Here is a 15,160-nt window from a genome sequence, read left to right as displayed (position 1 = left end):
AGTGGCCCTTTTCCCAGCGCATCCTAAGCAGAGTCCTTATAAGGCATTTTCCAATTACTCAACACAGACTGAGGGAGGAAGACGGGAGGGGTAGAGGTGGGGAGGGGCATGAGTGCAGTAAATGCATTCAACAGCCCTTTATTTCTACCCATAGAAATATGAACGCAGCTTTAATAGAGGGGAAGACTTACCTCGCCAAAGTGAGGCCAATGCCATTATCAGCAAATCTAAACAAGAAAGAGAGAATATTGTTGTCACGAGCGTAAAAGTGCCATGTCTCCAGGGAACACAAGCACACACACACACACATATATATATACACACAAATACACACACAGTTTGAAAACGATAAAAAGTTATTATTAGACACGGATGAGTTTCTTCCTTTCATCTGTGTCATCAAATGTGGAGAGAAAAAAACCCAACCCATTTCTGCTTCGTGAAACTCAAAATGAAACATTTGTGCTGCTTTCGCCGACTTCAGAACTCCCCCTTAACATTTCAATATGTGACAAATGGAAGGGAAATAAAGTGTAAAGTGCCTCAGTTTGCCTCATCAGGGAGATTATTCTCATGTTTGGTATTTTGATGGTGGCGATAGAAGGAGATTCACTTCCACTCCCGGATGAGAGCGCTCCCGTCAGGATACCATAATCAAGGCAGGACATGTGTAACGGCTTTGAATCACTGTGCTCTGATTCACTGTGGTTCAAACCTGTGTGGACATTTTCCTCTCAAGCAACCAAGCAGCAAAATGATTCCCAATGCATCTCAGGACCTTCAGATCTCTTTAATCAACCGGTTTACTGGGATACTTAATATGCAGTCACACACTGTGAGCATATCAGAATTCTTTAAATCTGTCTGTAATATCGAGACACAATAAATCCATGTGACTGGACAGGAGTGATCCAATGAGTGCTGATGTGAAACATTCATGATGAATTGGGAAACTCTGAAGGTTCTTGGGAAATGCAGTATACAAGTGTTTGGAACTTCCTACTGGGAAAATATGGAAATTCAGAGCGTTTTGAAAAATATTTAGAAGATATTAGACACAATTCAACATGACAGCCCGTGGAAACAGTTTTTAATGATTCAGAAAGCAATCCTGTTGCAGATATAACCAGAATTATTGAAGCTGTGAAGTAGCTGAAGTTATAGATGAGAGGTTTTTCAATGAGTGATATCTGATTGACTTTAATATTATCATTTAATCTGTGGGTAAATGGGTGGATTTCTCTTAACTATGGAAGTTTTCCACCTCCAATATGGAACTTTCTCTACTGGTATAGAGTGTCTCTGGATCTCCATCTACTCCAATGCACCATCAAGGTCTTATTCAACAGTGTACAGAGACTAAATTAAATTAATCAGCTTTAATTATTGCAAAACACTAATGTGTGTAACTGTATTAAAGACATTTCTCTCTCCATATTGTGTTTACGCCCATAATATTCAGCTTGTCTGGGATTCATTCATAAAAGATAATCCTTAATTAGATTTCTGAGATTCCGTCTTGTTGGTATGTGTTCTGAATTCATTAGAAATTTTACTAATACCATGGTAACACCCCAATAATGTGACTTAATCCGACTATCCCACTCTTTTCTTTATCACTTCAGAACAGACTGGGTGCTTTTGACTCCAATAAACTCTCAAAAAAAGGTATTCATGGACAAGTCCCCCAAACTGCATTCGGCAAGATGATCGCATCCTGTCCAACTAATAATGTCATCAGTCAAGGTGATCGAAGGCACCTGCTCAGCTTCTTACTACACTACACAGAATTTGGCTGGATTTCAATCACTCGAGTGAAGCATTTTATGATCACCTAAGGAAGACAAGCTCGCTGTTTCCAACCTGAAAACATTCACCAATGGGCTAAACCCTCGTCGGGGCTCGGTACTCACTGGCAGTCATCCAGCCAGACGTCCCCTCCTCTCAGCCAGGCGCCGTGGTCCTGGTTCTTATAGGCCACGAAGTGGTGGATGAGAGCAGGAACTCTGGGTTTGAAGGGGTCGGCGTCCTGGTGAGGGCCGTACCTAAACAGCCAAGAGGAGAAACACAGTTATAAGATTTGTGGTTAATTACACACTCTTGTCTCTGTAATTCCCAAAGTTTCTTCTTTGTTAAGAGTTCAATTAACTTTAAAAACGTTTGATTGATGCTCTGGATCTACAGCACAGCACATTATTTTACAGCGTTGATCTCAATTGGGTCAGACCAGTAAAATGATTAATAGCTTAATAAACTGAAAGTTAACACAACCCAAAATGTTTCCCTTGATTTCTAGTGCAAAGAAGTATCACTGCTTAAAATCTGAAATCTGAATCACCACATCAATTATCTTCAAACTAAACCCTGATGCTTCTCAAACTGAAAGATCTGTGCAGCCTTCAGTGTGCAGATTTTCACCTAATTGCACTCAGTGTAAACTTATGATGATACGCTGAAGTTTCCTGGCAAATAGCTCACTTTCATTGCAGCATCCTGCTGCAATTGGCTGTTTTAAATTCTGTTTCTCAGAGCTAATGTGAAAAAAACAAACAAACCTGTGTTACCAACAGAGATAGATTTAGTAATAGCTGGTACTTTTATCAAAAAATTACAGTTATTGTCTCCTTTGGCTGGTAATTCTGCTTTCTGCGACCTTCCATTTAAAATCTGACACTTCAGTAATTGTACAAGTTGTCAAATGTTATTATTTGCAGTAAAATGAAACAAATTTAACTAAATAAATTCAACCAGACGGTTTGCTTGTGAGTTGTATGTTTGACTGATTAAGGCCTTTTTTTCCAAGTGAAAACTGAAAACTTGTGTTTTTTTGGCGTTCGTTCACATGACAACGGTGCACGGAGCCACTGGAAACACAACGTTTTGAAAACTTAGGCACGAGTTTCAAGGAAACTAGGGAAACACTGCTATTGTGCATGCGCAGTATGGCCGTAGTAAATAGTTCTTCTGTACATGTACGCGACAATAACGCCAACATTTGCCTCCGGAGTGTGATGATTCCCAGTTCATATTCACCTGGGATTCTGTAGTTTTATAGTTGACAGTCACCCGGAATAGCGATGCAATTCTTGGCCTGTCGATACAAATGTCTACGTAATCTTATTGTGAATATTTACAGTGTATTTCTCTCCGTGCACACGTGTGCGTGGTTTCATTACTAAAACAACAGCACCTCCCAGTGGCCTGACATGAAAACTACATCTTTTTCAGAACGATGCTGTATAAATGTGAAACTTTTCTGAAACGAAAATGCCAAAATAACGTGTAACTTGCACAAAACTACAATTTATGAATGATAGCAGGTGCATACGGACCAGCAGTTGAAACGGGCTCCATCAAAACCACCACAGATTAAATATTGAACCATGTTTGAACGAACCATCCAGAGTTGTTTTCTGATTTATGTGAGACACGCACAACAGTATCACTTTTCTTCTATGTTTAATACACTGAATGTATTTTTCTATAATCTCCTCATGCATCTCGCTGTCTGTTCCACACTTGATGTGGTTCTCCTCACATCTGTCTTCTCCTCCCGACTTAACCACCGAGCTTTCACTCCCATTAACAAATGAATTATCAACAGTTCATTTCAGGCTTTCACTTATTTTCATTTAAACCACACTGTTGCCATCTGTCAAACTGCATTAATGTGGCTGAAATCGGGGTAATTCATAAAAAAGGCAGTGAAAAATAATGCCTGGTGCAACGAGCAAACAAGAAATCTGAATGATAATCATACTTCTATACATATTTGTGGAACAGAATGACTGAATATATACTTACAGAGGAGTTGAAGTTCATGTATTATCAATAGGTAGGTTGTATGTTAGTATTATGTGTGTCTGATATTCAAAATACCTTCTGATGATCAACTCAAGGTAAAAAAAAAGGAATAAATCAAACACGTTGGGCTCAGTATAAACATCCTGTGAAGGTGACTAGATGTAAAAATGTTAGTTGCTGTTCCTATCGAAACCAAACTTACATTTTTTGCACAAAAAAGAGAAATAAAACCAACTAATTAGCCACCTACTGATCTGCATCATATCAAGTACAGACAGTGTCTCCAATGCAGAAGCCTGCACAAGAATCAGGCTTCTCGCATGCATTTGTCATACAAAAGGAAGCTCAAATTGATTGGCTACCCGCTGTGCATGGACAACTCTGAACCCGTGCACATCCCCACTCATGGTAAAGAGGGGGACCGGTAGACGGCCAAGCTGACGCTCACATGAGGAATCCATCCATCGGACCAGATAAAGTGGCAGGGGACAGAAATGTCTGGAGGAAAGTCGACTGCTCGGCAGCTGAAGGACGATCATGATGCAAAATCAATATATGTGCATGCCAGTAAAAGGTAAATGAATCATTTTTACTTATATAGCTTGTTTCTTTGCTTCCTGAAGTGCTTTACCTGATCTGATTCATGCACTCACAGCGCCATGCAAAGTCTCCCGCACGCCAGCAGGAGCGAATCACAGTTCAGTCGACACATGCACAAGTTGAGATGAGAGATCGACCTGCTCCCCTGAGCTGCAGGATATTATGCGTACATGCGGTCGTGTTGCCAAGTACTGCGACGGCGGTATAAATGAGAACACTTGCCATGTTTTTTTGTTTTTGTATTTTCCATCACATGTGCGTCTGCAGTTCCCACCAGCAGCAGTGCAGAAGAAAAGACATTCTGTTGTTTTCTGGGTTTGTTTCCTTCATTTTGGGCCTCCATGTATCACTTCACTAATGCTGTCAATGGAGTCATATGTACAACTTTTATGGATTGCAGAGCATTAATGCACAGTGCATGGAAGCATCGTTTACTCAGTCAGTGTTTTGCAATATGTTAATCGTGCATGTTGGTGTCAAAATAACAATAATTTGGTGATATATTGTGCAGCTCTGCTGCGATTATTAGTTTTGGAAGACAAACCGCTCTATCAACTGAGCCACAGCTGCAAGTATCAATGTTTTTGAGTTTTCTCTTGTGGTTCATTTAGTCTTGCACAAAATAATTTAAATTTGTTTTCCAAAGGCATGAAACCAATATAAAAACAACTTGGGAGGATTTACATCCCTCATCTGACCCATCCAATGTGTCAAACACATTTTAGTTCAGGGGCCACATACAGCCTGAGTTCATCTAGCGTGGCCCGGACCAGTGAAATAGTGCCATGTTAACCTTTAAGTTTGAACTTTAAAAAAATCTTCCTTTGTTGCAGAGCAAAGTATACGTCATGGAAATGTCTATATTTTCACAAAACCAAAAACTTACTACTGAAAACGATGCCAATCTCGACATAAAGCCAATTTTAATGAAACCTTCTGGTGCAGAATATAGTGAAATGTACCCCAAACTTTTCCTACAGCTGTTGCATTCTGGGTGTTTGTACAAACTCCCCCTGACAGCATGACTTTGAGGTCAATGCCAGTTTGCTCACAACGGTCTCAGCGTTGTGTTGTGTCCACTACTCTTATGGAATTTGTTAATAAAGGAATGTTTTCTTAGGAATTTTTTCCTATATGCTTGGTGGTTTGACCGGATTGGAACCTCTTGTGGGATGGTTTTGGCCCAAGGGCTTTATGTTTGACACTCTGATCTATGACGACACTAAGGAGCTACTGTATCGCAGCATGGCAGTTTCCTCTGACGTAAACAGGAAGACCTGGTCTCCACCAAAGTGGAGGTTTCTGCAGGCGTGGCACGCATATGAAATCTGAATCAATCACATGAGGAAGGGCGAATTGTGTGTTAATATGATGAGCGTCTTAATGACGGTAGCTAAAATCTATTTGTCATTCACTGTCAGGAGGACAGCGTAACGTCCCTGTCAGGTTGGGACTGCGTTCCATTACAAGCTGCTTTTATCCTGTTGGGTTTAGTCATGTCAAAGATGACATGAAGAGAGACGTGAAGGGTGTGTTCATTCTGAAGGAGTGAGGTCAGGATGACACACTGGTCTTCTCACTCTGACCACTTTGTCCATTTCAACAAAAAGTGTTGTCACTCACACTCCAGTAAGTTTGGAAGTGACACCAGTCGATTGGTAAGAAACCAAATCCCAACGTTTCTCAGTTTGAAAACATCTCTGGGAAAAACTATTGCAGAGTTCTGAATTAAACTGGGTGTGTTGTGACTTCAGCGTGTTGCACACATGTTTCTGTTTCTGGATGCGGAGTCTGACCTGGCTCCCACCAGGGACAGGAAGGGTCTCTTGTCCTTGTCGTTGGCCTGAGTCGTCTTCACGCCATTATCCAGGATCATCCCAGCCTAAAGCAAGAAACAAGACAAGATGATCCAACAAGAACAATTACACATGCAACACAAGTAACACCGACTAAAACCTTCACAAGTCTGCTCCCCTTACATAAGACCCAGAGGAGCCGATTTACCAAGACTTTGTGGATACTTCCAAACACAAGTTCGGTTCTCTTTGCTCATTGTCTCTGTTTCCAGAGAATGCGAAACTGATAGAAAGCACAGTGGAGGCTTCTAACTGAAGATATTACAATTTCTATTCAACAAGCTGACCTTTCTGTTGAGCCACTACGTTAATGTCCTTTCCTCATTTTCCCGGCAAGACGAGGGCATGAACCTTTCTTCTCATTGGTAGACGTGTTCATTGGCTCCTTTAGGGAATAAATCAGCCTTGGTAGCAGAAGACTTTGGTTTTGCGCCTCTCCTCCGACACATGTTGCACAGCTCCTCCGAGTCAGGTCCTAATTACGCGTGTTGCATTTGCAAGAAATCAGATGCAGCTGCTTCCATTTATGTAATGTTGCTTCATGGATGCTAAATGTTGCACCCCTGGCAGTGTTTGTGGAAGGTGCAGTAAAGCTGGTTATTAACCCTGACCTGCTCGTCACTGTAACAGATGTACCTCGTTTTTTTATATGACCGTAACTTAGATCTGGTGTCTCTCACGGTTCAGCTGCTCTAACAGGAGCCAAAAGAAAGTAGGCGAACCCATTTGAAAAGGACAATGTGTGTACTGCTTGTGTGGTATTTGGCGAGGCCTTTGTTAATAATTGTGAGTTGGATGTCGCTCAGTAGTTCATTTTACGACTAATTTGGGAAAACATTTCAAAAGAATCACACAGCATCCTGCTAATCTTTTCATGCCTGCTCTCCCTTGCACATTAATTTGCATGTAGCTTTTTCAGTGTAGAGAATAGCATATTTGGCTAATAGTTTAAAGATCCCAAAATCCATTCCATTAATTGATGAACCTGAATGTGTCCCGGTTTTGATTGTGTGTCCTCATTTATTTCCTTTGTCAGCTTGGACCTGAACTTGGATATAAATGTTTAAAAAAAACAACAAAAAAAACAAACCTGTTTATTGAAAGATATTGCACCCCACATGGGTGCAAGGTAAAACAATGTCAATATATCGAAATGGTAATTCCTAAATTCTACTCATGTTCCTATCAATGTAGCAACCGGTACTGTAATAATGCCAATAATGTATTAATGCATGGTATGTATAACCAATGAAGGGATATGACAACCATACCATCCATATGTCTTTGGATGCAGTTAATCTATTTCCTATGATTTATTTTAGAATTCTACTCCAATAATGTAAAAGCCAACCAGTAATGCAGAGGCGTCAAACATAAGGTGGGCCAAAGGGCGAAAACCATCCCACAAGAGGCCCCAAATCCAGCCAATCAAACCACCAAGAATATCATCAAAATTTCAAGAATTGAGGTTTTTTTTGAAACAAATTTCTTTAGACCCTGAGATCATTGCATAATTAACCAGCATTAGCCTCAAAGCCATGCTGTCAAGGTGAGTTTGTAAAAACATGTGTGATGCTACAGTTTTTTTGGGGGGGAGACACTTCACTGTATTTTACACCACAAGGTTTCATTAAAATTTTCTTTATGTTGAGATCGTAGACATTTCCAGTAGAAATTGTTTGGTTTTTGTGATAAAATAGACATTTTCATCACGTTAACCCACTCAAGATACATTGGATTGTATGTGGCCCCTGAACTAAAATGAGTTTGACACCCCCTTCAATAATGTAATAACTTGTTTGGCAAATGGTTATTAGTATATTGCCTCAGACCTATTCTAAAGAAGTTATCCTATTATTTGCTTTGTGACACTCAAAGTAGCCTACATTATTACCTGATTGGTACCCTGGTTGTTTCTCACAAATCATTTGCAGAAACTTTGGATTCAGTCTCTTGCCCACAAGGCAAAAATACTGATCGGTACAATTTCAAGACAACTCGCTCTGCCATCTGTGTCACGGCTGAATCATATGAGGTTTTAAATCCCACAACCAGAGCAACAACATTTAAAGCTGAGAAGTACAGCCTCTCCCAGATACGTCAGCCCTGTGAAACTGTGAAGCTTCAACTTTCTCTGACATAAACTGTCACGAGAAGCCAAGCCTCCCCTCAGCCAATTTACTGCCTCCAAACTGAGCCGTCGCCATCGTGCTGCTGCTCCGAATGCTCAACCTGCAGCCCTGACGTGACCTCTCCTCTCGCAAAACGCTCTGAGGTGGCAGCCTGACATGAGCGGCGCGCCCATTAGGGTGATACAAATTAAAAGTGAAGAAGCAAAGTGAGATGGGAGAGGAAGGAGATCACTGTTTGGGGGCACAGAGAGGAGAGAGATAACAATAGCAACTTGCTTTTCACCAGCGCCTCATAAATCTCTGGCTGCTCGAGCTGTGTTTGTTGCCGCGGGCACCTCCAGCTTCCTGCTACCCGCTCCATCCCGTCCCCGCCACGTCGACTCACTTTGCTCTCTGTTGTCTGTCCTCCATTCTGTTGTTTTTGCTTTCCACCTATTACCTCCACCTTCGCTGTCTCACCCTCACTGCTCTGCAGAGCTGGTCACGTCCGACACTTTCCTCTGCTGTTGGCGATGCTTGCTGGAGTGATTTGAATATTCAAAACAACCTCTTTAAGACGAGAGCAACACGTTATTGTTTTGAAATGTGATGTGTTAGGACAATGCAGACCATCTCTGCAGTGGCTCTAATAAAAGTCTTTCATTTACGTAGGTTTTAGCTCAACACTTATTGCTGGCCACATTCAAATCTGTCCATTGTTTAATTTCCATACACTCCCTTGTATTTCTTGATGTGAATGTTGCTTTGTTATGTGGCTCAAAGAGCTTTACCTTAAACCACGATTTAAAACGTACACTTCTTAGTACGCTGGCGTGGTTAATTAATAGCAGTGAAGAGTCACTGGTTCAAACCTGTAAACTGCACAGAGTTTGTGAATTCTACTTGTGCCTAACCCCAACCCGACCTTCCACAATCCAAAGACATGCTTGTGTGTTCAAAGGGTGAGTTCAACACTGTGTTGTCACCATGGTAGTGCGTGTACAATAGCAGCATTTTCACTGTCTACATGGAAATAGAGCCTGGGCCTTTTCAGAAAGTTGTGTTTCCCCTCGTTTACCTGACAACAGAGTCGGAGAAATGTCCACCTTGGGAAACCATTTACAAAAAGTTGCGTTTTCATTTGTCACTTAGAGTTTGGTGTATCGTCCAATCATGAAGCAGCACTGAAAGCTCTTTGAATGTCCTGTGTGCTGGTTTCAACCTTCACACACTTCTCCCAGTGAGTTCTTTTTCATATCAACACCCGTGAGAGTGAAACGAGTTGATACCGTGGCAAACTGTAGAAACAGGGATTTGAGAATCTTTGATTACCTTGTTGTTGTTGATTTGTGATGTGTTTTTTTGGGGATCTTTCAAAACATTTGCACTGTATTTTTGGTATCTGCCTCCATTGGTGTGTGAATGTCTGTGTGAATGAGTGGAAGTGATTAACGATGTAAAACGCTTTGGGACTGCTCATGCAGTTGAAAAGGTGAAATCCAATTACCATTTACCAGCTCTTATTGTGATGTGTTTCGTGTGGCGATGTCGATCCTTGGACGTACCCTATAGTTGGAATGAGCTCTGTTGTTGGTAAACTGGCCCATAGGCGAGTGTTCGGTGTGGCCCGGGGAGTACAACCCCTCCGAAGGGCCTGTGGGCACATGGTGGAAGAGAAACCAAAATCCTGTTTCCTGTGGGATTACATACACACAGAAACACACACACACAGACACAGAAAAACAGTGGCTGTTAACATAAAGACTCAGAATAAAGACAGTTTGTTGTTGCGAATTCTTTGTTCATATATAAGTCGCGTGGCACAGCCCTGGTGTCGTAGCTCACATGTCAGCTCTGTGTTTGTGTTGTTCTACACAGGTATGCAAATGAGGAAAGTTATTACACCGGCGAGAATAAATGAGACTCCATTCCGCCCGAAGTATCCTGGTGGAATCCCAGAAGTATGATCATAATTGGCACTCTATCATAGTGAGAGTGCGGCAGCGCCTCTGTCTGTTGTCTGCTTGATGCTGAAGTTAATAGGAGTATACAGCCATTAATCTGACCTGGCAATGTGGTAATGAGACAGACCTGCACCTGGAGACACGGGGGCGGCGGCGGGGGAGCGGGATGGGCGCACGGGTGGAGCGCTGGCGGTTGAGGGAAGTGAAAGTGAAAAGTCGGAGCGGGGCGGGGCGGGGGGAAACTCACCTCGGAGCCTGCAGCAGCACAGTTGATGAGGTTGTTATTGGGGTTGGCGATCCAGAAAGTTGAAGTGGCGCTATAACGGGAGAGGAGGGCGAGAGAAGAGAGATGAGGAGGAGAGAGAGAGAGAGAGAGGGGGAAGGAAAAAAAGAGCAGAGTTTGGTTATTGCATTTCACATAAATGGCTTGAACTTCTGATGTAGGGGTAAATAAAGGAAGCGAGAGTGCCGGCTCTCAATAGACAGAGACAGTAACCGAGTGTGGAAAATGATTTCAACCATTCTCACAGTGACAGCAGTGTTCTGTGTACATATGGACTATTTCTTCCCTCGCGCTGGTACCTCAGCTCTCACTCTAATAAAAGTGGACGTATAATTTCAGTTGTGTAAAATGGAAGCAGGTAAACAAAGGTAATGCAATACTGAGTCCACAAATAAATCTGTTAGAGAATAACCCAAACCAACAGATCTGTGGCTTTTAAATTTGAGCGATAAAAGCGAGTTAAAGGAAAACTACAAGGTCATGTTCATTGCATACGTCTCAGATCCTTTTTTATTTAAACTTTTTAGCTACGGAAAATTCAAGAGTGTGTGTGTTGTTTGCTTGCACAACAATGATATTATCAAACATTTCAGCACATACTCTAAATGCAAGCATGTGGACACTTGCAGATGGACCATTGGAGACAAGGATCCAACATCCAACCATGGGGTTATTGGACAATCAACACCACCAGCAAAATACTGAGTGGATCAAGTGGAGATGGTCTTAATTAAAAAAAAAAAGAGTCTTATGTTACATGTTCATGATAAAGTGTTGGAACAAATACAGCAGAAAACTTAGCTACTATACAAAGATACTTAGAAATTGTGTTGGTGTCAAATTACATAATTCTGATGCTACATGTTGGCAGCAAAACTGCTGTCCAAGAGAAATTTAAGCAAATTAAAGCAGATATTCTCTTACTGAATTCATCACTTATATGTTTGCCATTTGATTCCACAAGATTCACTTATTTTCCCCTGGCTTATACTGATTAGAACATGATATTGAACATTTAGATTAAAACCTTTTTCTAAACCAGAATTAGATCATCAGGATAGTGAAAAGTGGTTACTATGTTCCAAAATGACCAATGTTCAATATCAACATCACTTTAACCAGCAAAGAAGACAAAAAAAAAATAAATTTAATTTGCAAACCGTGGAAAAGTGCTTTCAGTTTCTGCCCCAGCCGTCTTCTTGACCTACCTCTTAACCTCTCCTCTCAATTATGCACCCTTAACAAGCACGTACACCCCTCAGCTCCTCACCCCCCTGCAGAAGCTCCGTTTGTACCAGAAAGGAATTATCTCAGTGTAATCAAGGTCTCAGCCAGCCCCAATCAAGGTTTAGTGCCCCCCACCCCCCTCCTCCCCAGGCTCCTTCATGTGCTTCCCATCAGAGCGGATGAGAGCAGCGCAGGCAGAGAGGAGGGAGACCAGAGCCGCCATGTTGGACGATCTGACAGTGACGATGGGAAACTGAAGACTGGATTATGGAGTCAGATCGAATGTGACGCGTGGAGAGAGTCTCGGGAGATACACAACGGCTACGAGTGTGAGAAGAAGTTAAGGGCACAGCAGCTGGGATCAGTCATATCGTGTCAGTGCTGGGAAGTTTCCAGACCCGGAGACGTCTCTGACATGAAAGCTTCTGAACACACTGGCGGATGGATTTAGCCTGAGGGAGGAGAAACTGCATCTGTTCAGCTAATTTACTTTCCAACATGGAAAAACATTTCCGGTTAAGATGCTCGATTGAATTCAAATAAATACGGAATAATATATACTGTATATGCATGGGACAAGATGACCATAACTTTGCTTAGAACTCACCAAACAAACCGAGATCTGCTGCCTTGTATCCATTTAAAACTTCCCCATATTGAAATCACCATTTTAGTAAAAAAAAACCTTTACGTACTGATTTGAATTAGCTGCGGTCGTGAAACCTACCTGGAAACGAGCTAATCTGGAGAGGTGTGCCTGGTGTACAGCTCTAAACTGGACGAGGAGTGAATTTTACCCACAATCCTCTCCCAGGTTCTCTTCCCCATGAGGGAGAGTTCAAATGAGAAAATGGTGGCAAGTTTGGGGATTTATTGAAAAATTGTTGGATAGCTGCTTTAATATAATGTTTAATCTCAAAAAAGTGTGATCAGGTATATTAAACTAATTTGCTAGTTGTTCAAAAGAGGCAAATTGTCCATATAAAGCTAATTGAAAAGGTGTAGGCCTTATTTATCAAAGGTTATTGAATGTTATGGAGTTGCTTGTCTTTGGACTGTGATGTTGATGTACTTGCACGCTGGCGTACACACAGTGAGAACATACAAGCTCCAGACCAATACGCCCTGAACCTAGAATCTGCTCTTCTCTGAGAGGTGAGAGTGCTCACCGCAGTCCATTAAGACACTCACATTCTCCTCCTTCAGTATAGTTTTAGCCTTGTAGCTGCTTCTGGTCTCGTTTTGGCTTTCAAGAACACTGGGAAGACGTCATGACAGAAGGAAGATAAGTACCTCCATATATCAAGGAGCTGTGCTCCTTAAAACCGCCCGTGTACCCGCATGCCTCATCCACACACCTCACGGCCTTTGTTCACGTGCGCACCCGTCTCTCAGTTCCAGACAAAAGCAGCAGGATCACATCCCACAACACTGTGACAGCCGCCTGTCAGAGAGAGTCCACACCTGGACGCTTGCATGCAGCATCTCATTGTATTTAATGGGGGTTCGTGTAGAAAACCATGCAACCATTTGTGCTCACACCTGAGAAAGCCATTTATCATGTGCTTGTACACACACACAGACACTCGACACTGACATCCAGTTTCTATTTTGAATGTTTCTGGAAGAAGAACTGCGGGTGTGCATTTATCGTGAGTTGTCTGTCACTGACTTTACAAAAAAATTATTTAGTTTATTCCAACAGTGTGCAAATTCCTCAGAGTTCTTTTTGTGTGTGCAACTCACACAGCACCTTTCACACATGCACCGGGCATAATGAGAAAATCATTATACTTCCATTTGCAGGTATGTGAGCAAAAGCAGCTTAGGGTAATGAATATGAATATGAATATGAATATGAATAGAAAGAGCAGATATGCAGTTTAGCTCCACGGCTGCTTAGTGCATGACAGCATTTTACCTTAAACTACCCTCACTACTCTAATTTCTGTATTTTGTTAAAGGTCTTTGTATTTGCATGCCTCTCTCCTAAATATCTCTCTGCTGCTGCTGTTCTTGTGGGTTAACCCATTTCTGGACGTGCACTTTATTTTTACATTTATTTTTCAGAACCTGAATGAAGGCGAAACAAGAATAAAATATCAGCTATTTTGCACAGTAATGTGATGCATTTTAAAGAAAACCCATTGAAATGAAAAAAAAAGAAAAAGAAAAGAAAGAAAGAAAACCCACAAGTTAATGTTGCAGAAATGTTTGTGTTTGCATTCAGATTGCAGTCCGTCCACAGCTTCCTTCCAACCATCAGCTCTGCAGGATACTGACAGTACATAGTGTATGTTTACTTCTTGAGTATTGTCAATGCCATTTATAGGATCAGTCACGTGCACTGGCACTCACATTCAACTTCAACAAATAGATGTTTGAAGCAGCAATGATATAGATCAGGATTGTCAAACATTTCAGTTCAGGGGTCACATTCAGCCCAATTTCATCTTGAGTGAGTCGGACCGGTAAAATAGTGTCATATTAACCTTTAAACCTTTTAAGTCATTACCTCGAGGCTGTGGAATGACTTGCTTCTGTCCATCAGACAGGATTCTTTCTGTTCTTGTCTGTTGTTAAAACACACCTGCTTCTGGGTGACTGTCAACTATAAAGCTATAAAGTCCCAGGAGAATATGGACGAGGAGTCATGACACTCTGGAGGCAAACGTTGTTGTTATTGTCCATCTGTCCGCGCATGTGCAGAAACACTGTTTACAATGTTTGTGGTTCACATGCGTAGTAGCAGCATTTCAGAAAAGTTGTGTTTTCTCCAGTTTCCACAGAGACGGAGTCAAGAGTGTTTTCAAAAACTTCCATTTTCAGTGGCTCAGAGCTCCTTTGTTATATAAACGGACCCCGAAACGCCACAAAAGTTTTCTGTTCTCACTTGTAAATGGGGCCTTATCCTCTTGGGTCTATGACACATCCTACATTTAGTCTCTCGGGGTGTTATCATGCTCAGTCCTACAGCGATGCAGAAGACTCCTGCTATGAACCGTAAGAACTGCTTTTCAAACTCCCTCTGGAGGTTTTGACAAGCGTCCAATTACCAACACACCCCTCCTTTCCAAGAGAGTCACAGAGCCCACCAATCCCGCTGTCTGGTTCATAAATAAGAATTGATTGAGGTGCTGACCGACTGACCCGCCAACTACGTCTCATTTAAAGCTTTTCAATCACTGTTCCACCGGACCAAGGTGGTTTAAACAGATAAGAATTAACACATTCTGTTTTATTGTGTTGTTATTGCATAAAACATGCATTCAGAATCTGTCTTATCAGCCCTCCCATTAAACAAACCAACAGGAA

The 15,160-nt window shown here is 41.8% G+C and overlaps 1 protein-coding gene across 2 annotated transcripts in view; it reads right to left on the bottom strand.

Annotated features, from left to right (window-relative positions):
• The window catches only part of cemip (cell migration inducing hyaluronidase 1), a 211,604-nt gene that overhangs the window by 27,863 nt on the left and 168,581 nt on the right, over nucleotides 1-15,160 (bottom strand). For both annotated transcript variants that reach the window (XM_080493578.1, XM_080493577.1), the window contains 5 exons: nucleotides 10,583-10,652; nucleotides 9,937-10,065; nucleotides 6,201-6,286; nucleotides 1,914-2,045; nucleotides 192-227 (listed from right to left, as the gene is read on the bottom strand). In XM_080493578.1, coding sequence (XP_080349704.1) covers nucleotides 192-227; nucleotides 1,914-2,045; nucleotides 6,201-6,286; nucleotides 9,937-10,065; nucleotides 10,583-10,652 — 453 coding nt within the window. The remainder of the gene's footprint in view (nucleotides 1-191; nucleotides 228-1,913; nucleotides 2,046-6,200; nucleotides 6,287-9,936; nucleotides 10,066-10,582; nucleotides 10,653-15,160) is intronic.

This window comes from Lipophrys pholis (assembly GCF_963383615.2).
Source record: "Lipophrys pholis genome assembly, chromosome: 2".
Classification (NCBI taxonomy): Eukaryota; Metazoa; Chordata; class Actinopteri; order Blenniiformes; family Blenniidae; genus Lipophrys; species Lipophrys pholis.
Note: the sequence above shows the minus strand (reverse complement) of the source record. Positions and strands in the feature narration are given on the sequence as shown.